Here is a 26,294-nt window from a genome sequence, read left to right as displayed (position 1 = left end):
TAGATCCGGAGGACTGTAGATCACTGCCTGGATCCAGTGGGTCTTTTTAAGCGAAGGTCATCAACATGCCACACCCATTCAGTGATTAAGGATACATAAGAAATGAGGCAAAGAATGGTCTTTTTAACCTAATCAAAAAATAGTAATTTAGGAAGGGAACACCAGGATTTCCAACTAAAAGAAAAATATTTACTATTTATGTTCACTTCGAGTCAGTCAGGGCTTAGCCTTGGGGTTTTTGTTGGCCAATCAGTAAGAGCCAGACTGGTTTGGGTTTTAAGGAGTGCTCCTTAAGAAAGAAAATTTAGAGGGTAAGCCCAAGATGTCTTGAGAGATTTCAGCATTCCAATTTTACATTCCTTTGGACAGAACACCCACAGGTAAAGGTCTGGTACTATATGTAGAAAGGAAGAGAGGAACTGCTGTCCAACTGACCAGTCCATTTGGGTCCCCGTTGGAGCAGTTGTTTGCCTTTCATTCTTGAAGAGGGCCATGACCTCAGGGAAGTAATGTCACAACAAGTGAGTGAGTTGGATTTAAGTGTGGGTGAGCTGTGCAAATCACCTGCTTTGCTTTCTCCTCTGGAGCCAGCTGGGTCTAAAGGGCAGATACTTACTAGCTGTGTGACCCTGGGCAAGTCACTTAATGTCTGCTTGCTTCAGTTAACTCGTGTGTAAAATAAGCTGGAGAAGGAAATGGCAAACCAGCCCAGTATGCTTTCCTGTGCTGGGAGGCTTAATCAATTTAGAAGCTCTTATGTAGCAAACTAGCTTTGGGTATAGAAGACTACACAGAAATTTCATATAGAATTTTTCAAGTATCCCTTCATCTGCTATGTTAAATGGAGTTTAGTAATTCATTACAACTAAAATCACCATAATGTGACAGCAACTAGGAGGCACTGTCGTGCACTGAGCTCCAGACTTGGAGTCAAGAAAACCCGAGCTCAGATCTGGCCTCAGATACATACAAGCTATGCAAGTCACTTAATTTCTGTAGAATGGGGATAATAGTAGCACTTCCTAGGGTTGTTGCAAGGATAGTGTTTAGTACACTAAATGCATGTAGTAATTACTTTATAAATGTTAGCTATTATTATTTCCTTCTATAGGAAGCATTTCCCAAGCCCTCTTAATTCTAGAGCTTTCCTTATTTCCTATTTATCATGTGTGCGCACATGTGTGTGTGATATAGATGAATCTTATTTAGAGACCAAGCAAGAGAAAGCTTAATTGTATTTGTTTGCTTGACTCCCCCATTAGATTTTGAGCTTCTTCAGGATAAGAACTCTTTTTTGCTTCTTTTTGTATCTCCAGTGCATTGCACAGTGCCTTAAACATACTAGTGCTTAATAAATGTTTATTTACTGACAAACTGGTAATTAGCTTTAGCCTTCACATGTATACTGACTTGTAGTTAAATGCAAGTAACTATCAAAATTTCAAAACATCAAAACAAAAGTAGAAAATCTTAATGCCAGCTTTGAGAGTAGGTTTGGGAGTTAATTCATAGCATTCATGAGTCCAACAATCTTTGGATCCCAGACAGTATACTGAGAAGGAACAGATCGTCATCAAGATTTATTTCATCTAGGTTTTCATCCTTTAAATAGATACATTTTCATTTTTTGACATATTACTATCTTGTCATAACTCAGTTTTTTGCCTTGGAACAGAATGAACATAAGGTAGATCTATCTCAAATGTGATGCAGAGGACTTATTTATTAAAGTTAACAAAAGATTTTGGTTATAAGACACTTTCATTTATAAGGTTCTTCCTGGTAAAATATAATTATAACAGTTGTGCAATGTATTCTCTAACCGTGCATAAAAATTTTTATATTCTCTTTTGTAAAATTCTCCATGAATAGACTTATGTTTTTAGTAGCAATAGGTTGCTCAGAATTTGTTATAGATTTTCCAACACTCACAAAGTCCCTTTTATTTTTATTGTCTTTGCCAGTCTTCTCCAAGTTACCTGAAAGAGATCCTTGAGCAGCTTCTTGAAGCCATAGCCATAGCTACAAACCCATCAGGACGTCTCATAAGTGAGCTTTTTCAGAAACTTCCTTCAAAAGTGGTGAGTTGTAATTGACTTTTCATGTTTGTGGATACAAAAATGTAAGAATCCAAATCCTTTCTGAAGTAAGAAAAAAGAAAATCTTTCAAATCTTGAGAACAGGGTGAGAGAGAAGGTAGTTCTTCACATTTTTTTTTTTCCCCATCACCAGGTAAGTGAAGAGTAGAAAGAAGCAGCATTAAACAAGATGAGGTGTTTTTCAAATGACATTTTTTAGAGTGTCTGGGTTATAATTTAGAAATATGAACTTTAGAAATAATTTGGAAATAAAACTTTACACTTGTAAAATGAGCTCACCTGAAGAGACCTTACCCATTATTCAAAAATCTGTAATGACATCAGGATTTTTATGGAAGGAATAATAAAGAAAAGGAGGTTTTGCTTATTTTCCCAAAACTAAAAAGGAAGCAACAGGATTTAAGCATGTAGAATTTTTGGTTATTGTTTTCCTATTGTTTTTACTTTTAATGAAAATAGAAGGAAGCATTAGAGAAAACTAAAAGATTACCAGAACAGAGAAAGCAATTTCTTGTTCTCTAGACTTAAAGAAAGGATCAAGATTAGAGGAGATGTTGGATCATAGGATTTAAGAGCTTGAAAAGCCTTAAAGATTATCAGTCTAAAACCTTTTGCCTTTTCTTCCCCTTCTTGTTTGTTCCTTTATGTTGACTGCCAAAAAATCATGCTCAGTGTCTTGAGTAGAGAGGTAGGAACTTTCAAGAATAGGCTAGAGCCAGAACTTAGGAGCTTGAGGAGGACAGAAAAGAGCACTACATGAATAGGGGCCATGATCAGAGTAGAGACTGGATATAGGGAAAACTTATTGGAGTCTCCTCTTCTATGGGATTGTATAATGTAGGAGGGACTCAGAAAGACATTTGTTGATTTAATTGAATCCAATGAGACAGCCAAAAAAGTTCATATAATCTCAATTTTTGTTTTTCCTTCATGCTATTGAAAAGGAATCCCAAGATCTTTTTTTTTAATTTCTTAATTAATTTTATAAGTTGAATACATAAAGATAAAAGATGTGTACAGATCAACGTCAAGAGATTTCAATATAAAGTCATGAATTTCCAATTCACACTGTTTACTTTTTTTGAAAAGCTAAGTGATGAGAATTGCACATCTTTTTAAAAGCTACCCTGTTTTTCTTTGCTTCCTTCTAAATTTTGTTTTGTTGCATGCTGAATACTTTTTCCCCCTCTCTCCCCACCTCGCCCTAGAGAAGCCCATCATTAGATACAAATTTGAATATATATGTAAAACCATAATAGACATACTTCTGTTTTTCAGTTCTTTATTTGGAGATGAATGGCATATTATTTCAGAGACCCTTTATAGTTGATTTTTGTATTTTGTAACACTCAAAATGATTTAGTTGTTCAAAGTTAGTCTGTTACTATGTACAGTATTCTCATTTCTGCTCATTTCATTCTTTGTTGTTTCATGCAAGTCTTTCCATGTATCTTTTTTTCATTTCTAAATTCTGTTAATTGTGTAATTTTAGTTCATTATTCACATTAGGGGAACTTGAAGGACAGACAGGACTCCAGTGAGTGAAGGGCATTTCAGAGACAGGGGGATAGTTTAAGAGAAGCCAAGCGGGGCAAGCCTAACGTATTTTGGGGGATGGAGGGGAGGCAGAAGAGTGGCCAATTTCTCTGGAACAGGCAGTTCTGGAGGAAGAACAATATCAGACTGGAAAGATTGGGGTAGGGGTAAGGTTGTGGGACTTTGGATGGTAAGCAGATGTTTGGACTTTATTTGGTAAAAATTAGGGAGCCATGGGAAAGTTTTGAGTAGAAGAATGTTATGACCAAATCTGTGCATGAGAAGGACTATTCAGCATTGCAATGGATTGAAAGATGGAGAGAACAGAGATGGGAAAATCTTTTAGGAAGTCATTGTAACAGTGGCAGTAATGAGGGCCTCTGAACTAGGGATGATAGCAAGAGCTAGCATTGGCAGGATCTGATTAGAGTAAGAGAGGAGGTGAGCCTGAGATTACAGACATGGGAACCGAAGTGGATGCAGGTGGCATAAAAAGGGTCAATAATTGTTTATTGAGTGCTTACTATATGTTAAGGCATACAGACAGAAAAGCAGGAAAAACATTCTCTGCTCTCAAGGAGCCCACAGTCTAAAGAGGGAGAAACATGCAGGTACCTATTTGCAAACCAGGTATATACAGGATGAACTGGATATAATATAAAAGGGAGAAATGGGAGGGTCCTAGTGTTATGGTGGATCAGAAAGGATCTTGGGGAAGTGAGGAGATGGAGTGTCTTACCTGAATAAAAGCAAAAAGTCCAGTGTCCCTGATGGGTGGGAGGCCTTTCTAAGCCCTCAATATGGGTGTTCTCCCAAGGGTTTAGAAAGAAAATGAAGTCGTGAAAAGGACAGAAATTTTATTTCTATGGCCTTATTTTTTTCTTTGGTGACTTTGACCATAGAAGATAGTGCTTTGAAACCAAAACCTTTTTTGTTTTGTGAATCATATAGTTACCTCTATTGATAGTTAATATTTGTCAAATGTTTATTGAGCACAAGGCTGTGAGAAGGGCTCCTAGGACTATGCTTCCATCAGAGAAGGTAAGATGGGCACAAAGAACTGCAAGAGAAGATTTCTGTAGAATTCAGAGGGACCTTGCCAGCCTTGTAATTAATTCATTTTAAAATGAGGAGATAGGCTTAGACAATAGATCTAAAACATCAGACAAAAACAGGCCATATGTCTCTGGTCATTGTTACCCATAAGCCAAAAAGCTTTACTACCCAAGACAGATAGAGTGGGAATTATTCAGTGGAGAGGAATGGCCTTCAGATCTGACCTACAGGGGTCATGACTTTAAACTCTTGTTTTATCCTCTGGCTTCTCTAGCTTCTTTTTCTGCTTTTTGGTCCAGATCTGTGATTTTATTAGTGTCAGAAATCCCCAACTTGGAAACTTCCCTTCACAACAGCAGTTCGGCAGCTTAGCTGGACCTCAAACTTCAAGTTGCATTGAAGTCTTCAAGTTCCTTCTTGGGCACAGAGAAGTTAATGACTTGCCCACAGTCATAGCTAGTATGTCAGACACAAGATTTGAACCTAAATCATCCTGACTAAACTAACTAACTAAAACTGACAATGTTTTAAATAGACTTCTTTTTATGTTATTAGATTGGTAATGACTGCATAAGCTTTAACTGGATTCATCTATACATATCATTATCCTTCTATCAAAAATGCTTAATTCAGCATAGAACTAACAGAAGTCTCTTACCTTAAAATCTTAAGAATTCAAATATGAAAAAGAAAAAAAAATCCATTTTATTCACAATATATAGCAAGAGAATATACAATCTTCTAAAATTCCCCTATTTGTCTTCTATGGATGATTTATTTGTTTCCTTATATTTTAAGTCCTATGATCCTTTGAATTAGGGATAAAAGTATTTAAGTTATACTACTCTTGTGAAGATCACTGAATCCCACACTTGGGCAGTGTTCTATGATGGACATTTTTCATATATATATATATATATATATATATATATATATATATATATATATATATAGTATGTTAAAATCCAAATGTTTTATAGTTTAGTAATGTTCTTTTGAGTATACCTTCTGGGTCTTTGCTCTTTGACATCTCTGGAAACATATGCTCATTTGGTCTTGTGGAATAATACTTTAACTGATGAAGCTTAGTGGAATATGTGTGTTTTGTTTTCCAGCAATATCCTGACTATTATGCAATAATTAAGGAGCCCATTGATCTTAAGACTATTGCTCAGAAGATACAGGTATGAAGAAGTCTATATATTATACGTACTATAATTCTGAGTAGATCTGCCAGGAGGCTTGTGGGGAATTTGAGGGAAGGATATATAATCCCTTTAAAAAAAGTACTAAAAAGCAAATGTTTCTGTAGTATTTGACATCTGTAACATAAACAGATAAGGCAATGTTAACTGATTACAGCTTTTGAGAAGGCTGTATCTATTTTCTTCCTCTCCAGAAAATAGGACTTTTTCATTGGCAGAATAAATACTGCTTTTTGACCAAAGATACAATTTAGCAGTCATTTCTGACTTAGAAAATTGATTTCTAATATTTCCACATAGTTGGTTAATATCAATTACTTATAAATTATTTGGGAGCACAAAATTTTTCATGGTATTTTAAAATACTGCTCAAATTACTATGTCATCAACAGTCAATGCCTGATCTTGAGAAAAATGCAATCTCCCTATTCATAATTATCCTGGATTTTTAACAAGTGTCTCAGAGGAGGATGGCTGTTTTCCATGACCCTGTAAAATTGAACTGCACCAGGGGCAGCTAGATGGTTCAATAGATAGAGCGTCGGCCCTGGAGTCAGGAGAACATGAGTTCAAATCCAGCCTCAAACACTTAATACTTTCTAGCTGTGTGGCCCTCGCAAGTTATTAAACCCCAATTGCTTCAGCAAAACAAAACTTAAAATTAAGAATTACCTTGAAGTATAAAATTTAATTTCTCACTTTATTCCCAGACCTGTAGTTTTTTTAATCCTACATCCATTTTCTCATCAAGTCCTGATGTTTCATCCTTCCAAACTATCTTAAATTTGGTATTTCTATCATCATAGTAATCTACACTCTTTCATCTAACACTTGAATTATTGCATATCTTCCTAACTCTAGATCCTTTACAATCGTCTTATATACTGCTAGACTGATCTTTCTAAAACACACCAGTCATTCTTCTATTCAAGAATCAAGAGTAACTCTCTGGTATGATGAAAAGAGATGGAGTCAGAAGACCTAGATTTAGGTCTTAGCTTTGCTATTTATAGTAGCTTATGACCTTAGTGAATCATTGAGCCTCTCTGAACCTCAATTTCTTCCTCTGCCATAAAAAAAAAGTAGTTATGAGGACTAAATGAGTATATATAGCATTTGTTAGTCATAAATGCTGTACAGATATAGATTTTAGTATTGTTATTATTACAATTAATACCTGATCCACAGTAGTGCTTCATCATGGCATGGAGAATTGAGTTGCCAAAGGCTTTCTTAGGTGAAGCACAAATTCTTGGTACAGAGCTGAAAAAATCTCAATTATACACATGGAGAAAAAATAGGTTTCTCTTGTCCATGAGCCACCCAACTTAGTCATGACTCTGTATTCTATTTTTAATTCTCCAGATGATCTGGGGTTAGTTTTTTGTTTGTTCGTTTGTTTTGCTTTAGTTATTCAGGAAACCCATTAAACCAAGATGTAGAGGGTCTAGGAGAACTGGGGCAGTCTTTTTGGTTTTTCTTTTAGCTCTAGTCTGGCCTCAATTTTTTTATCACCTCTTTTGTCATTAAACAGCCTGAGTGACCTTTTGTCTCTAGAAAATACCATCCATTCCTATTTTGGCTTATGGGTGTCTTCCCATTTTCTTATTTCTTGCCTTTCTGACAAAACAACCATGTTGCTTCATATCATCTAAAAATTAAATCAACAGGGCAGCTGGGTGGTGCAGTGGATAGAGCACCAGCTCTGAAGTCAGGAGGACCCGAGTTCAAATCTGGCCTCAGACCCCTAACACTTCCTAGCTGTGTGACTCTGGGCAAGTCACTTAACCCCAATTGCTTCGACAAAAAAGACAAACCAAAAAAACCCCTTAAATCACTTTTTGCTTTCAATAATTAAAAACTTACTTAATTGCCAATAGTAATAAGATTAGAAAGAGATTAAATGATTGCATCTGTTAACCTGTTATTTGAATTTTTTTTCTTTAAAGGTTTGAGCTTCCATTGAAGTTTTAAACTATATAGCTAATTTAATTGGTTTTTAAATTCTTAACAATTTTGTTTAATAGTTATTGCCTGTTTTTTTGTTTCTCATAGAATGGGAGTTATAAAAGTATCCATGCAATGGCAAAGGATATAGATCTTCTAGCTAAAAATGCCAAAACCTACAATGAACCTGGGTCCCAAGTATTTAAGGTTAGTTTCTAATTGGTGACTGGGATTGGTGGAGGTGTCTTTTTTATTTCTGATTTTCTGATCATCTAAATAGATGCATATGAATGCTTTTTGTGTGTAAATGTGTATGATTACAGATATCTATGTATATATGTGTATATACTATACTTATATACCAGTATATACCGTACTATGCTTATTTGTCCTCTGTTTCTCTGAAAGTGGATATTTTCCTCTTAGGTTCAAATCTTTCCATATTTTTCTAACTTTATCAACTCATCAATTTCTACAACACAGCAATATTCCAACTTTATACTGCCTACTTATTTTAGATAGTATTGATTAATATGGCTAGCATATGGTGTAATTTTTCTCTTTTGATTAAATATGCTTTAGCTTTAACTTTGAGATCATGATCATTACCTCTGTTATTTTACATAATACATTCTATTCCTGATTTTTATTTTTTGTTTGTGTGTATTTCTTATTTTCAATCTCTTCTAACTCTTTTACTTCTACCTGCTACAGTGACCACCTATTACTTAAACTAGACTTATTTTTAGAATTTTATTTGCTACTGTAGCTAATAGAAATTTCATGCTCTTATGACTTTAATTATCTTCTTTTAAGAAAAGTTTCATTGTGCTATTTCCCATTTACCTCCCTCCAAACCAGACCTTCCCTTGTGATATAGAAAAATAAAAACATCTAATTGGGAGATGATATTTGATAATGTGGACCTGAAATCAGGAAGACCTGAGTTCAAATCCAGCCTAGAAATACTAGTTGTGTGACTCTAATCAGATCACTTAACCTGTCTCAATTTCTTCATTTGTTAAATGGAAATAACTTACCAATTGTGAAAATTGTGAAAAATTGAGATAATATTTAAGTGCTTTGTAAGCTTAAAACCATATAAATGCTACCTACTAAGCAAAAATAGTGTCTTAGTGGCCCTCCACACCACTGCCTTGAATGAAAAAGTTGGCTTCAATTTTCATATTTAATTGTAAGACAAGGAAAAACATTTTGTGTCTAAAATGAGTTGTTAGAACTCTGAGGTACCACTACATACCTCTCAGATTGACTAAGATGACAGAAAAAGATAATGACAAATGTTGGAGGGAATATGGGAAAACTAGGACACTGATACATTCTTGGTGGAACTGTGAATGGATCCAACCATTCTGGAAAGGAATTTGGAACTATGCTCAAAAAGTTATCAAACTGTGCATATCCTTTGATCCAGTAGTGTTTCTATTGGGCCTGCATCCCAAAGAGATCTTAAAGGAGAGAAAGGGACCTGTATGTGCAAAAACGTTTGTAGCAGCCCTTTTTGTAGTGGCTAGAAACTGGAAACTGAGTGGATGCCCATCAGTTGAAGAAGGCTGAATAAGTTATGGTATATGAATGTTATGGAATATTATTGTTCTGTAAGAAATGACCAGCAGGCTGATTTCAGAAAATCCTAAAGAGACTTACATGAATTGATGCTGAGTGAAGTGAGCAGAACCAGAAGATCATTATACACAGCAACAGCAAGATTATACAATGATCAATTCTGATAGACATGGCTTTTTTCAACAATGAGGTGATTGAGGCCAGTTCTAATGATCTTGTGATGAAGAGAGCCATCTGCACCCAGAGAGAGAATTGTGGGAACTGAGTGTGGATCACAACATAGCATTTTCACTTCTTTTGTTGTTGTTTGCTTGAATTTTTATTTTCTTTTTCTTATGCAGCAAGATAATTTACATATACTTTTACCATATTTAACATATATTGGATTATTTGTCATCTAGAGCAGGGGGAGAGGAGAAAGGGGAACACAAGATTTTGCAAGAGTCAGTGTTGAAAAATTATCCTTGGTTAGATTTTGGAAATAAAAAACTTCAATTAAAAAGAAATTTAAAAAAAATTTTTAATCAGTTGTTAGTTTGGATTTTAGATTTTGAAGCTAATAGATTATAACTGGTCTTAAGCCTCTGTATTCACCCAAGAGGACTTTCTGCTGACATTTATAAACTCCAAATGGAAAAGCCCCATAAGTTTCCAAGTATTGCTCATTACATTATCTTGCTTTTCTTTCCATTTATCATCAGTGCTTTACTGTCAAAAGTTTGACAAACTTTTGGTGACAGATTCAGGAAAGTTTATGTAGCTTTGTGAAGGCTTGAAGGTATCAGGGGCCTTATAAAAACAATGAGGAATATTAGTTTGAGTGTGGTTTGGAAGATGGTTTTTCATATAGCATGTGCTGTAGAAAAAGAAATTAGATTTTATTTTACTTTTTAAAAATTCTATTCACTTACTGAACCAAATAATTTTTATTTTAACAGGATGCAAATTCAATTAAAAAAATATTTCATTTGAAAAAGGCAGAAATTGAACATGTTGAAATGGCCAAGTCAAGCCTTCGAATAAGGTGAGTAAAAAGTTTTTCCTCTGTACATGGGGTTTAAATGAGTCTTAGGTTTTAATAATCTGGTATGTTTACCTTTCAGGAAAAATAATACTTAAAAAAAAAACCCAAAGTATTCAGATTTCTTTCATAATTATAAAATTAATCATGGGATTTGGATGGAGTTCCACATAACTTTCCCACAGTCCCTTCTTCTGTGGAGACATTATTATAATTTCAATTAGAGTTCTACTTTTGACACTCAGTATCTTTCCAGTGACACTTCCCGTTGTTCTATATTTCTATCACCATCTCTTTACAATCTCTTTTGGGGGGGAGGGGAAGCTACTAGCAAAAAGATTGCCAGTTTGTATTATTAAACCGTTCCTGTTAAACCAAGTCTAGGAAGGTATGAGGAGAGAATTCACTCTGACTCAGCTATTCACTAGTTTGGTAAGCTTAGATGGCCAAGTCTGTTTCTTCATCTAAAATTAGATTGTTTTGAAGGGCCTTTCTCGTTCTACATTCTGGTTTCTCATCTGCTCACCTTGACTCTTGTCACTGACTTCTTGTTTGCTGAGTGTCATGATTTCTTTATTGTATCACTTGGGACTTGGGCCTCTCAGTTGTCTCATTTCTGAACAGGACTCCATCCAATTTGGCTGCAGCCAAGCTGACAGGTTCTTCACAGGGTAAGGGCAGCCTTAGTGAAGAGAGAAATCCTACCAGCAAATATTATCGGTAAGAGAAATAATTGAGCATTGCACATTGGTTGCAAAATCTCAATAGCTTTGCCTGATACTATTTTGAAGTAGAATCATTGCTGCTGTTAGAATTTTTTGAGACTACATATGTAACTTCTTTTTAAAGTATATATAGCATTAAATAGAAATAACTGACAGCAACAGGGAAATTGCATGCTGTATAATTGTGACCAGTCTTGGCTGTATCGAAACATTAAAATATTACAATTTCTTCATTGTGGAGGTTGGCAAATTGGTATATGGAATGTTATGTATATTGTCAAACATTGTTAACATGTTAGTTTGATTTGCTTTATTATTTTTTATTTTTTTAATCCTAATTATAAAGGATGGCTAACTGAATAGGAGAGGGGTAAAATGTATATATTTTTAAAAATTATATATAAAAGCAAAAGCATTGTTAATCCTTCCAAGGCTTAAATTACTGACTTCTCAGAAAACATTGACATATCATGATTAGAATATTCCAAATTTAGACTCTTCAATTAGGATTTTTACGATAAATGCCTTAAGACTTTTAGTTACTCTCCTTCATTGATATTATTGTTCTATTGTCTTAGTTGTAACTGATTCTATAACTCCAGTTGATTTTTTTTTGGGCAGAGATTCTGGAGTCATTTTCTTTCTCTATCTCATTCTACACATGAAAATTTTGAGGCAAACAGGGTTAAGTGACTTGCTTAGGGTCACACAGCTAGTAAATATCTGAGGCTAGGCCTCAGGAAATTACATCTTCCTGGCTCTGGCCATGGCACTCTATTCACTGTGCCACTTAGCTGCCCTTCAGTGAAATTACAGAGCTGAAATCTGTTGGCTTTCACATAGTAGCAAGTTATTACTATGCCCTACAGGTATCTCTGGAAAAAATTTATTATATAACATATAATTTTTTTTTTACAAGTCATTTATGCTATAGATTTTTTATAGTCCTTTACACTGTCAATAAGGATATTTCTCTAATATCCTCATTTTAATAAAAAAATTGCTATTTGTGAAGATCACAAGGCTTTTAAAAAAGCATATGGTTTGAAAGTTTAATAGAATAAACAGAAGATAACAGTTTCAAATTCTTTGCATCCTAATTCCTAATTTTTCTTAATGAGCCAAGTATTGTCTACTTACTATGTTCCTGTGGGAAATATAAGTACAAAAAAAAAAAAAAAGAAGAACAATTCTCATTCACAGTAAGCTTACATTTTAATAGGAAAACAAATACATAATAAAATATTTACAGCATAAATATAAAGCTTTCAAATAAAATCATTTACAAAGTAATTCAATATAGGTTAGTTTGGGAGAGAAGGTATTAGCATTTGAGGGGATCAGGAAATGCTGCATGCAAACCAAGATGAGCTTTTTAAAATATACTTTTTACATACCTAAAACTGTGTGAAGAAAGAATGAAAATCTTAAAGCTTTAAGACCCATACTTGAACAGTATCTTAAAGGAAGAGAAAGACTTTGTTACTTCTTGTTATTGATATTATTCTCTGGATCAGCATGATTTAACATTAATAAATGCATGTCTCTTTGGTTATTTTCTCAAGCATTAATGATTTTGTTCTGTTTCAGAGGTTTTTTTGGTTTTTGTTTTTGTTTTTTTTAATCTTGGTCTCGACCTGTGATTTGATTAGTATGAGAAATACCCAGTAGGGAATTCCATGCAGATTTGCAGCTGTTCTCTACATATACTCTTAGAGAATTGCCTTAAGCACTAAGCTGTTAAGTGACTTGTTCAGTTCTAGTGTTAATACATGTCAGTTGAAGGACTTAAACCCAAGCCTTCCTGCCTATGCATTCAGCCCTCTATTCATTACACCATGATATCTTTTTTAAATATTTATTTTTGAATTAGGAAAAAAAGAAGAAAAGAAAAAAACCTGATGGTTAAGAGAAAAAAAAATTTCTAAGAAGCCAACAGAGATCTAATGACAAAATATAATCTCCCAAAATATAGTGATTTGCATTTATTTAAAGGAAATAAACTTTAAGATAATGTGCACAGTTGGGTTAATAAGATCCCAGAGGAATAGACATTTTACCCGGGGAGTAATTACGATACACTTATAGCCAGGATTTTTTTATTTTGAAACTTGGAAGTGTTACCATCTTATACTAGAAAGAAGTCAGTTGGCAAGTTTGTATGATCTACTGAAGGTTCTTCCAGACCCTTTCTTTTCTGTATTGTCAATGATTTCTATCATCAGTTCCTAATCAGAATAAATCCATGCTAAAAAAATTGTATATCTTCTCAGCTTTGATTGCAGTTCTTACATTTTGTCCTTTTTCAGTCATGTTCGACTCTTCATGATCCCATTTGGGTTTTTCTTGACAAAGTTGCTAGAGTGGTTTACCATGTTCCTCTCCAGCTCATTTTACAGATGAGGAAATTAAGGCAAACAGGATTAAGTGACTTGTCCAGAATCATACAGCTAATAAGTGTTTGAGGCCACATTTGAACTCAGGAAGAGGAATCTTCCTAACTCCAGGCCTAACACTCTATCCATTGTGCTACCTTGTTGTTCCAACAGTTTTAGATGATACATGCTAAAAAATACAAAGATAAGCTCAAGTGGTAGTTAGGAAGAAGAATTTCTGTGTAGATGGATGTATATATGTATCTATATGTGTATGTATTATTATTTTTTCTTGAGTGATTTCTTTTTTTGAATTATGGAGTTAAATTTCCCTAACTTTTTCTTCTGTCTTCATTTTTTTTCATTTTTATTTGCAGTAATAAAAGAGCTGTCCAAGGAGGTCGCTTATCAGCAATAACTATGGCACTCCAGTATGGCTCAGAAAGTGATGAGGATGCCGCTTTAGCTGGTAGGAACTGAATCCTGAACAAATCTAACCTTTTTTTCTTTTATTTTAAAAGAAATCTTGCTGAATGAATGAAATGATCCCAATTTGCTTTAAGTGCTTTGTGGTTTTTCTCTGTGTGCTTATGATTTTGTTAAAAGTTTTAGAAACAGAATATTTGATTAAAATTTTAATAACTGCTATGACTAGTAAAGGTAACACAATTTTATGTTTTATTTTGGTTTGAAACTTTTAGCTGGATAAAGACAAAAAAATTCCACTGACATAGATCCTTCATTTAGAAAGCATAGTGACCAGTTGGATTGAGTAAATCTCAGAAGCAGTCCGAATCTCATGTAGAGAAGTTCACATCATGTTGGAAACTCTAGTAGTTAGTTATAGTTTCACTGTAACATCATTTTCTCTTGACTGCTAAGTGGTAGTATAATTTAGCTTCAAATCTAAAGCATTATTGCCTGACATTGCCTAGAATTAGCATACCTTAAATTGCCAGTGTCCTTTAAAGAAACCTTATCAGAGGAATAAAACTTAACATAGTGGGGTAACTTTTAAATGTGGGGTAAACATAGTGGGGTAAACTTTTTACTTTTAAATTCAGTTTAAAATTTTTTTAATGTGTACTGCTGATATTTGTATTTGTAATTCAGTTCAGCAGATATTGAAATTCAGAATTAAATAGCTTGCTGGATTTAGAGTCCAACAATCTGGAATCACATTCTGACTGTCAAATACTCCTAAGGTGATTACAGGGAGGCTATTCCAACTCTTTGGGCTTCAGATTCCTCATTTGAATTTGGGACTTAAGGTTCTCTGTACTCCTTTCCTGCTCCTTATCTCTGATCCTTGGATTTCCTTAAGATACTGTTTTAGGTGCTAGGAATATAAAGGTGACATAAGGTCTAGTCCCTATCCTTAAGAAGTTTATGGTCCACTAATGGAGAATGAGACATGCATATAAATATTTGTACAATCTAGCAAATGCAAAAGGATCATATAATTTAAAGCTCTTAGGGATCATCTATTTGAACCCTCTCATTATAAAGAAGATATCTCTGAGGCTCAGTTGAAAGACTTGCCCAAAGTTACCATCTTGTGAGTTACAGAACCAAGATTCAAACTTCAGTTTTCTTAGAGAACCAAACTAAGGGATATGAGAGATAATCGCATTTGTCTGTTGTACAGAGAAGGATATTTGCTGATGAAGAACTTAGGGTCAAATCATGTGACTTTACCTTCCTAGACCTCATCTTGCCTATTCTGTAAAATGAGTGAGTTGAACTGAATGATCATTTTTTAAGACCTTTTAAAGCTCTAAATCCTACCTATGATTTAACAAAACAGAGACCACTAAAAAACAAATCATCTAATATACCCGTTAATTCTAATTTTAAAAATTTAAGATATACCTGAACAGTTTTCCCAAATTGCATCCCATTTCACTGTTTCACTTTGTAGTCTCAAATACTGATGAATTTTTGGTCCATGCAGGTATTCCCTCCAGTGTAGATCACATGGCTGCTCATTCAGTGCAGCTCTTGTCTACCTCCTCCTGTAAAGGCTTCCTAGGCATTTCATTCAATGGTCTCTTCTCTTAACACTTTTCCTCACATGGTACAACTATCATTTACCCCTACCTCTCTCTAACTGATCAGCCCATTGTTTTTTCCATTCATACATTTCTCTAATGGTGTCCTTGACTCTTCTAAGGCACATTTTATTATTTACAATATATTGTAAACTGCTCACATTCACTATTCACCTCTCCATTAGTCTTTGAATGATCCTCAACTTTATTTCTTTGGAGACCATAATATCACATTACCTAGAACATCATTAAATCACTGGAATAATATTGTTATTAAGAAGATCGAACTTTCTTTTAGGAAGAAATTTGGGGATATTAAAAGAATTGTGTCTTGAAATCTAGCCCATTCTCTTCCTGCTGCTATTCAATTTCAGACCCAGTTCATTGGTAATATTTGTCCAGAATATCTGTACTGATGTGTGAGAACCAGCCACAGGTTCTCTCTCCAAACAATAAGTATTCTTTATTCATTTTGCTCTTCCTACATAGATTTTTAGTCCAAACTTTTGGGTTATTATGGATCTCATTTAGAAGACTACAATATTATGGGACTTGATGCTTTTAGAATAAGATCATTCACAAAAAGGAATATTTAAAAGATGTTAACGTCTATATATAATCTTTCATTTGAACTCTGTACTGGCATCCCTCAAAATGGTGGCAAACACTTGAGTGGACATATATTTCCCTATTTTATACTTTGGTACAGTAGTACGCACATAATAGGCTCTTAATAAATGCTGGTTGACTTAATTGATTGACAGAATGTTCCAACTAGTGACCCCTTTTGAGAAGCTATATACTATAAACCATTCATTCTTATTACCATCCACATAACTGGATTATTTGAGAGTGGATTACAGAAATTAGAAATTTTCTTTCATGACCTTTGGATGTTGATACTGTGATTTTCTGAGCTTAATTCCATTTCCTGATGGAAGCAAGATCTTTTGTTCTAGCCGAACAACTGTTTAAAAAATAATGACAATTATAATGAAAAAAATAATTATAATTTTACAGTGCTGATAAATCAGCAAGTTCAGAAACTGGAGAACCATTTCCAATGTAGAATGGTACTTTGGATTAGTTTAATAAGTGATGCAGTTCATTCTGAGGATCAATTGAGGAGCAACAATAAGATGGAATAAATGACTTAAGACAGATTCCAACTCTTGAATTGAGTCTTTAAAATACAGTCTTGTACTTTTGCTGGAATTTCAAATTTATAAAGTATTATATTCTGTTCAAAATAAGCATCTTAGGCTCCTCCTCTTACACCTATTACTAGCATGGACACTAAAATTTGCTCTTGAATATTTTGTAGGTGATCAGAATCTTTTACTTTATTCTTTTATTTGTACAACATATCCATTATAATATATGTGTGTGAAAAGAGCACATAAGAGCATACTGTATATAATAAAAATTGTGTTTCAACATACATTAATACTACCTAGCCCTCATTGTCAGAAAATTTCCAGTATGTTTGCATCAACGTCTTCAGCAATATACTTCCTTTTAGGTCAAGAGTTCATATTACTATTGCTATGTAGCTTTCCATTACCTCTAATCTGTTTCCTTTCCTACGTGGAAGGAAGATACTTGTAAGTCATAAGAACTTTCTCATTATTAGGACAGTTAAAAGGAGTATATATATATAGACAGAAGACACAGGTATAAGTTGAATGTGAAGGGATAATATCCAAAAAATAAATAAATGTAAGAGGTGATAGGAGAAGGAAGAGGTGGATTGTCATAAATTATCTGTCATAAAAGAGGCAAGAAAAAGCTTTTAAAGTGGAGGAGGAGAGTAGGGAGACTCTCTCTCATCAGAATTGGCTCAAAGAGCCAATGACTCATTGGGTTTAGAAATCTGTCTTAACCCTGAAGCAAAGTAGAAGGGGAAGGGAATATGAGAAGGGAGAAGGATAATAGAAGGGAGAGCATATTGGAGGAGTGGGTTGTCTGAAGCAAAACGCTTGAGGAGGGACAGGGTGAAAAGAAAGATTGAAAGAAAAAAAATGGGGAAAGCTTAGCAATAGCAATTATGAAAAGAATTTTGAAGCAAGTTTCTCCAATAAAAATTTCCTTTCTCAAACATAGGGAAATGAGTCACATTTATTTAAAAAAAAAAAAAAAAAAGAGCCATTATCCAGTTGATAAATGATCAAAAGATATGAACAGTTTTCAGATGAAAAATCAAACTATTTATAGACATATATACATATAAACTCACTATTCATTAGAGAAATGCAAATTAAAACAATTCTGAGGTAATATACTTCATACCTGTTAGATTGACTAATAGGCCAGAAAAGAAAAATGACAAATATTGAAGGAAATATGGGAGAAATGAGACATTAGTGCATTGTTGGCAGAATTGTGAACTGATTCAGTCATTTTGCAAAACACATTGGAACCATGCCCAAAGAGCTATAAAACCATGCATCTTTCTTAACAATATCACTACTCAGCATGTATTCCCAAAAAGATTTTTTAAAAAGGATCTATATGTACAAAAGCAGTTATAGCAGCTCTTTTCTCAAGACAAAGAATTGGACATTGAGGGGGTGTCTGTCAATTGGGGAATAGCTTAATAAATTGTTGTATGTGATTATGATGGGATACTATTGTTCTATTGAGCTCATGCAAAATGGCATGTACTGTATGCAAAATAACAATATTGTTACATGTAAATGTAACTCCTGTTAATGACTGCTATTCTCAGCAATACAGTAATCCAAGGCAACTCTAAAGGACTTTTGATGAAAAATGCTATTCATCCCCAGAAAAAAGAATTGAGTGTGTCTGAATACAGTTTGAAGCATGCTTTTTTAAAATTAATTTTACTGGGTGGGGGGGTTCTGGTGGAGGAATCTGGTTTTTTTTAAACAACATAATTTATGGAAATATTTGCATAACTTCACCTGTGTTTTTTAATGAAAAGGGGTTGAAGAGGGAGGGAGAGAATCTAGAACTCAATATTTTTAAAAAGTTTAAAAAATTTTTACATGTAACTGAGGGAAAAATAAAATATTAAATAAGTAATCAAAAAAAAAAAAGGCCATTTCCCATCCTGTCTCTGGGCCTTTGCATTAACCATCCCTCCTGCTTAGAATGCCCTCTTCCTTTCTCCCTGCCTCTTGGAATCCCTCCCTTTCAGGCTCAGCCCAAATGGGGACAGAACCTCCAACCTTTCCTGATTCCCCTTCCGCCTCTCCCACCCCACCTAACCTGTGGCTGTGCTGTTCTCTATCTATGCATGTTGACACTTTGCCCCACTAAGTTATAAGGTGGAGTAGAAGCTGCTTGACTTGTGTCTGAGCATCCTTCAGGTCAGGTGTGCTGCTTGGCTGGCACTGTGACCTTCACAAATTCTCCTAAGCTGACAGTGCTGTCAACCTGCGAGACTTCCCAAATAGGTTTGTACCAGGCTGTCTCGGACATAAAAACCTGCATATGATCCTGGGGAGCCATTGGGGTCTGTTAGTCAGGTGACATGGTGACTGTACACTAAGAAAAGGGCTCTGTGGGAGGCGGCAGAATGTGGCAGAGGAACAGGAGGCCACAAGATGGTTGTGAGGCTCTTTCAGGAGTCCAGGGGGAGATGCTGTGCTCTCATTCCCCCAGCCATCCCCTTCTGTCTGCTTACATAACTACTATCCTCATTCATTTGTGAGAATGGAGAAAAGATGGGCATGAGAGGTGAAGCTAAAAGGGAGAAGGTTTGACCATGGAACATAAGGGGTAAGAGAGAGCAAGGAGGTGAGGGCGATACTAACCAGGCAAACCTGGTCAACTGAAACTATGGTCTCTCCTTGACAGAAATAGGAAAATGTGGGAGAGGGATAGGTGTGTAGGGCCTTGAGCAAAATGTCTGTTGGACATTCCGTATCCCATAAGTAGTATGATCTCTAGATGATCTCTAGAGCTCAAGTATGAGGGTGTGAATAGAGTGTTCTGAGTCTTCTTTATAGAAATGAGAGAAAAAAGGGGAAATGACAAAGGACAGAATTGGGGAACAAAGTTAGCCAATAGGATATGGTTGATGAATCGGCAAAGAAGGCTAAAAAGGAGTGGTCAAATAGGAGAAGGAACAATAGAAAGAGCTGTCACAGAGAGCAAAGAGTATCCAGGAAAACAGGGTCGTCAGCAACAATGAGGAAAGCCATCGCAATTGGCAAGCAAGATTTGGAGAGGACAGTTTCAGTAGAGAAATCTGATTGCAGACAATTTAGAAAAGAGTGAGGTAAGGAAGTCAAGACAACAAGCATAGACAGCTATCTGTAGGATGATATGGTTTTGAAGGGAAGAGATCTTAAGAAGATCTCTAGGAGATGGTAGGATCTAGGAGCATGTTTGTTAATATCAGGGAACAAACTTGTGACTATATAACTAAAGAGAGATTGAAGTCAGCCCCCCCCAAAAAAAATCCAAAAAATTCAACAGGGGAAGAGGTTACTTATAGTAGAGGGCACAAGATTGATTCATTAAATCAGAGATACATATCAGAAAGGGAAGATTCCTCAGGTACATTAACACCAATAAAAACTGACATCAAGGAGACAAGCTATAAAAACTACCCAAAGTACAGCAATCCAAAGACATCAAATGAAGGGGCAAGACAGACTTAATAGGATATGACTTGATTATACATATTTCTATTATTTGTGACCTTTACTATTAGTTCTTTGAGAAATAGTGTAAGTCATTTTATTACCCACATTATTATTCATTCCTGGTGTTATCAATAATTGTAGTGAGAGTTACTATTTGAAAGCAATTTCTCTTTAAGAATACATACCTTAGTTATTCAGATTAATAAAGTATTTTTAAGGGATTTTGTAAAGTTTCATTTTCTAAAAAACTCATAAAACTCCTTTTTTGTCTTTCTAGCTGCTCGTTATGAAGAGGGGGAATCAGAAGCAGAAAGTATTACTTCCTTTATGGATGTTTCCAATCCCCTGTATCAGCTGTATGACACTGTTAGGAGTTGTCGGAATAACCAGGGACAACTAATAGCAGAACCATTTTTCCATTTGCCTTCAAAGAAAAAATACCCTGATTATTATCAGCAAATCAAAATGCCCATTTCATTGCAGCAGATAAGGTAAGAGGACAATCTTTTCTGAGTATTTCTTGGTTATTTCCAAGTGAGTGCATTTGATTGAGTTTGAACCTTTGTGGTTTTGTTCTTTCCAGGAAGGAGTTAAGAAGTTAAATATATTTGGTTTTAGGATATGTGAAAGTTTCTCAGTGAAATATCTTTACTCTTTTATTTCCATAAAAGAAATGTAGTCTTCAAATGACAGTTGACATTTTCAGCACAGTTATCAACTCATTGTAGTGCAAGTAAAGAATACTTTTGGTGATTTAATTGGTCAGGTGACAGAGCAGAAAAATAAATAATTAAAAGGTAAATGTCCATATTCTTTGGTCTAGCAGTGTCTCTACTGAGTCTATGGCAAAGAGAACATAAAAAAGAGAAAAAGACCTATGTGTGCAAAAATGTTTGTAGCAACCCTTTTTATAGTGGCAAGGAACTGGAAACTGAGTGGTTCAGTTGAATCATGGCTGATCAGTTGGAGAATGTTAATGGTATGGGATGTTATTGTTCTGTAATAAACCTTTGATCAGGATGATGATTTCAAAAAAGCCTAAAAAGATGAACTGATGCTGAGTATTATGGGATGATCAACTTTAATAGATTTGGCTCTTTTTAACAATGAGATGATTCAGGCCAATTCCAATGGATTAGTGATGGAGAGAGCCATCTACACATAGAGAGAAGATTGTGGGGACTGAATATTTTCACCTTTTTTGTTGTTGTCATTTGCTTGTGGTTTTTTTTTTTTTTTTTTCTCTTTAACTTTTTGATCTGACTTGTGCAGCATGATGAATATGGAAATGTATTTAGAAGAATTGCACACATTAAACCTTGTATGCTGTCTATAGAAGGGGGGGGGGGGGGAGAAAAATTTAGAACCATAGGGTTTTTCTAAGGTAAATGGTGAAAACAATGTGTTTGGAAAAATAAAAGGCTATTAAAGAAACATAAATAAAAATATTTTTTATATAACATTGGATATGGAATAAAAAGGACTTAGATTCAAATCTCAGCTCCACTGGCACTTTGGTTAGGTCACATAACTTTTCTGAGCCTCTTTCATCATTTGTAAAATGGGGGTGATAATATTAGCATCACTTATCTCACAATATTTTCCTTTTGATCCCTAATTTTTTCGCATTTAATAATTTTGGTTTTTTTCCAATTACATGTAAAGATGGTTTTCAACATTCATTTTTATAACACTTTGGATTCCAGACTTTACTTCCTTCCTTTGACCTTCCCCAAGACAGCAAACAATCTGATATAGGCTACACATGTACAATCAGGTTAAACATATTTTCATATTAGTTTTGTTGTGAAAGAAGAATTGGAATAAAAGGAAAACACCATGAAAAACAAAAAATATATTTTTAAAAAGCCTCACAATACTTTTTACACCAAATGGTATCATGGATGGAAAGTTTCTTATCAATAGTAAAGCACTAAATAATCATCGAACTGAAAAAAAAGGTCACTGTCAGCAATCATGGAACTGACCAAACTGGAAAAACAGTCTTCCTTCTCTGATCATCAATACATTATAATGACTGTATCTGTGTTCATGATATATTCTGGATATTAAGCTATATATGTATAAACTATCTTCAGAAATTAACTGTTTCTCATTTACCTGATAGTTGTGTTTCTCAAAATCACATTTGAGACAGTTTCTATTTAACTTCCATTTTTCATTTAGGTTTAAGGTACTGAATATTTGGTAAATCATGAGTCTTAGTATATGTCAATTCTTATTTTAAGAATATTTTATGTCAAAACATCCAAAACAGTAGAAAGAAGCATCACTTAGGTAAAATATTGCTTCAATTCATATCATCAAAATCTGGGACTGTCATTTGGGGAAGTCAAATCTTGCAGTGTTCATCAGAGTTAAATAGAGTGGCTTTTCTAAAACAAATCAAATGGACAAGAACTTTACATGAGCCCCCTAGGACAAATATCCAGTCTTCCAGGAACTAAAATGTAACAACTCTTCAAATAGCTAGATTCTAGAAATGTTAGATAACATCATTATTGGAAGCTTTTTTTTTTTCCCTTATAACTTTCTTTCCTCAGCAGTTCTATACTTTTGGTGTTTGAAAGCAAGTCCTTTTGAGATACTGTGCAGAAATGATGCTATAATCAGTGTATTTGGCATCCTCTTAAAACGAAATGAAAATACAGGCTACCTACTGTTAATTAGGGAAGTGCCTTAGAAACCTCTAAACTACTCCTGTGTGTACCTTCCCTGCCAAGAAAAGAAAAAAAAAAAAAAGAAAAAAAAAGATAATGATAAGGAGACCCTGAGACAAATAACTTTTTAGTTGACTTTTTGTTCTTCCTAAGAACTAATTTTCTGTAGCCCTTTTTATTTAAATATTCTAATTAGTTTAACTTGAAATAACACAAGTTTAGCTGTTCAACCATAATTCCTTGTTGCCTCACATAAAAAGTCTTTACAAATTTCTTAACTGTTCTAAAATTTGCAAAGTTTTTTTTGATTCTTTCATGTGAATTTCATGACTCTTTGAGGTAGTACCACTGGTTTTATTATCTCCATTTTACGGAAACTCAATCAATCAGTCAACAGAATTGTATTTAAATAACTCTTGTGTATCAGACCCTATGCTTGGCCCTGAGCATAGAAATGCAAAAAAGGAGACAACTCATAGTCACAGGAGTTCTATATTTTAACTAGGGAGTATCAGGAGCTGGATGTGAATCCATGTCTTCTACATTACAATTATGCTGAGAGATATAGTATCAGAAAATTTTCTCTTTTGTACATATTTTTTCTGGTCTTGTTTAGGGATCATTTAGAACTTGAGTTTTATTTTTAAAATGCTTCTTTGTGCATTTCACAAGATTTAGATGTGCCAGGTTGTATTGGGATGCTGGTGAAAAACAGAATATCAGAATTAGTAGGGGCCTTTGGGGTCGTCCAGTTCAACCTCCCATTCAGTTTCAGAATGCCTCATCCATTATAGTGGGTATGGGATATGGTAAGCAGTGCTGCCCCCCCTCAGGGTGGCCCTCACCCTCTTGTGTGCTGGGCCATTAGGGAGATAGGAGAGGGTCCTTAATCTTTCTCTGGTGGCTTTCTCTGGTGGGCCTCAACCCATTATTTGTTATTAAACAGTAGGGGCAGTAGGTGGCGCCATAACGCCTAGAGGGCAGAGCCTGAAGTCAGCAAGGCTATCTCCAAGAATTCACAATTGTGGCTTCAGACTCTGGGCTAGTTAACTCTGTTTGCCTCAGTTCCTCACCTGTAAAATAAACTGGAGGAGGAAGTGGCAAAGCACTTCAGTATCTCTGCCAAGAAAACTGCAGATGGGGTCACCAAGAGTTGACATGACTAAACAATAAATAGTTGAAAAGCTGTGGAATCAAGAACTCTCAGGTCAAAGTCAGGATATCTGGATTCCATCCTGACTCTGCCATTGACTAGCTTCTTTCCCTGGAGGCTTTCTTTCCCCATTTATAAAATGAGCAATTTGAATGAGATGATCTCCCAAATTGTGTGGCACATGTAATTCTGTGCCTCTGTCCCCAGATGATGAAGAGCACCTGGTGTTTTGCAGAATTTATTCTTATATGAAATAGGTACCAAAGATATTATTTAACCCTTATATTTGTAAAGATATAACTCATGGATGAATTTATACCATTTTTTTTCTGTGATATGATACACTTCTTTGAAAATTCATATGTGTTCTATGGACCACATGTAAATTGTATAGCTTTTGTTTTGTTTTTTTGAATGGCAAACAATTGTAGTTACTTATAGAACAAGTAATATTATCCTTCCTTTGAGTTTTATGTTTTTTAATGATCAAATCCCTGTTTCTTATCCTCCTAGCTTTTCCCCTATCCCCCAGTGGGGCGAAAACAATCTTGTAACAAATATGCATGTCAAGCTAAAAAAAATTCCTGCATTGGCCATATCCAAAAAAGTCAATCTACATTCACCCTGAGCCCAATCACCTCTTTGAGGAGGTGGGTATCATATTTCATCATTTGTTTGGAATTATAGTTGTTCACTATGTTATTAAGTTTTTACAATTTTCAAATTTGTTTTTGCAGTGTTATTTTATAAATTGTTTTTGGGGTTCAATTCATTTCACTCAGTGCTACTTCATATAAATCTCCCCAGGTTCCCCTGATCTTTTCATCATTTTTTAAAGCACAAATAGTATACCATTACATTTATATACCAGAATTTGTTTAGCCCTTTTCTAGTTGATAGGCATCTCTTTAGTTTCCAGGGTTTTTTGCCACTTTAAATAATTATTTTTATACATATAGCTTTTTCTTCTTTTTTTTTTTGATTCTTTGTAGTAATGGTATTTTTGGGTAATGTATAGCTTGAAAGCTTTTTGGACTTTCTTAGTTCTTTCCAGAATGGATAGAACAGTTTACAACTCCTCTAGCATTTATTATTTTCTTTTTATTTTTTTTTCTTTTTATTTTTTTGTCAAATTTCCCAATTAAATGGGTGAGATAGAAACTCAGAGTTGCTTTAATTTATATTTCTTCTGTTAATGATTAGTGATTTCAAGCTTTTCATATGGCTTATTAATATCTTGGATTTCTTCTGAAAACTATTAATATCCTTTGGCCACTGGTTCCCCAATGGGGGAACCACTGAAATAATATTCTGATGTTCAAGTCAGAAGATGATATTCATCTTTTTAAAATAGCTTAGTATAATATTTTCTTTCTGCTACTTTCATTGCCTTATTAAAATTAGCACATGTATATTTCAGTCCGGAGAATTTAGAAATCTAGCTTTTGTGTATATGCATATGTAATTTAAACCAGAATTTCTATGTGGTTTTAGACCAAAGATAAGTTACAGTCATAGCATGTCAGAGCTATAAAAAAATCTTAAAATTATGTGATCCATTTTCCTTCATTTACAGATAACAAACTGAGGTCCAGATAGAAAAAATGATTTGTCCAACCCTCATAGTCAGGAAGTGGGAGAACTGGCCTTCTAATTCCAAATTCTTCTCCCTACTATGTCATATTCCCTTTCATAGTACAATGTGTCTAGAACCATTCATGGTATTGTTGATGCTATCATTAAAAAAAAAAAAAAAAAAAAAAAACAAGTCTGAATTCTAAGTATAATAAAATGTGGATGGAGTGCCATACTTTGGTCCATTCATCCAACAAAAACTTATTAGCTTCTTAAATATTCAAAGATGTTTATCCTGAAGAATAGAGGAGGAAGTTGATAACTTAATATTACAAAAAACATCATTACACATATATTGGTTAAATACCCCAGGTTGACATCAAAAGAAAATTCATTACCCCTGGAATTCTCTTCCATGGTCCCTGCATGTACTTTAATTTATACTGGAACATGGAATTCCCTCTTGGAAGTTTTCGTATTAGTGTAACAATTGGACATGCTACTACAGTTCAGAACTTTCTTAAATTAGTTCTAATCGTCAAAAAAGGTTGTCATCCACCAGAAAGGGAAATAGGATAGTTTTGTCTCTTAGGGGATCAATTCCAGTTTTTTAATAGGTATTATTCCCAAAATGTCACAAATGAATGAAAAACATTTAATATTT

At 34.5% G+C, this 26,294-nt stretch overlaps 1 protein-coding gene across 47 annotated transcripts in view; it reads left to right on the top strand.

The window, feature by feature from the left end:
• PBRM1 (polybromo 1) overlaps positions 1-26,294 on the top strand; it is a 124,194-nt gene that overhangs the window by 21,551 nt on the left and 76,349 nt on the right. For 34 of the 47 annotated variants that reach the window (XM_074283461.1, XM_074283492.1, XM_074283456.1 and 31 more), the window contains 7 exons: positions 1,965-2,081; positions 5,807-5,875; positions 7,952-8,050; positions 10,369-10,454; positions 11,076-11,171; positions 13,929-14,020; positions 20,499-20,712. In XM_074283461.1, coding sequence (XP_074139562.1) covers positions 1,965-2,081; positions 5,807-5,875; positions 7,952-8,050; positions 10,369-10,454; positions 11,076-11,171; positions 13,929-14,020; positions 20,499-20,712 — 773 coding nt within the window. The remainder of the gene's footprint in view (positions 1-1,964; positions 2,082-5,806; positions 5,876-7,951; positions 8,051-10,368; positions 10,455-11,075; positions 11,172-13,928; positions 14,021-20,498; positions 20,713-26,294) is intronic. The other 13 variants (XM_074283493.1, XM_074283467.1, XM_074283475.1 and 10 more) reach the window with 1 other exon arrangement.

The sequence above is a fragment of the Sminthopsis crassicaudata genome, chromosome 1 (assembly GCF_048593235.1).
Source record: "Sminthopsis crassicaudata isolate SCR6 chromosome 1, ASM4859323v1, whole genome shotgun sequence".
NCBI classification, from domain to species: Eukaryota; Metazoa; Chordata; class Mammalia; order Dasyuromorphia; family Dasyuridae; genus Sminthopsis; species Sminthopsis crassicaudata.
This window is presented reverse-complemented; position numbering and strand designations above follow the sequence as displayed.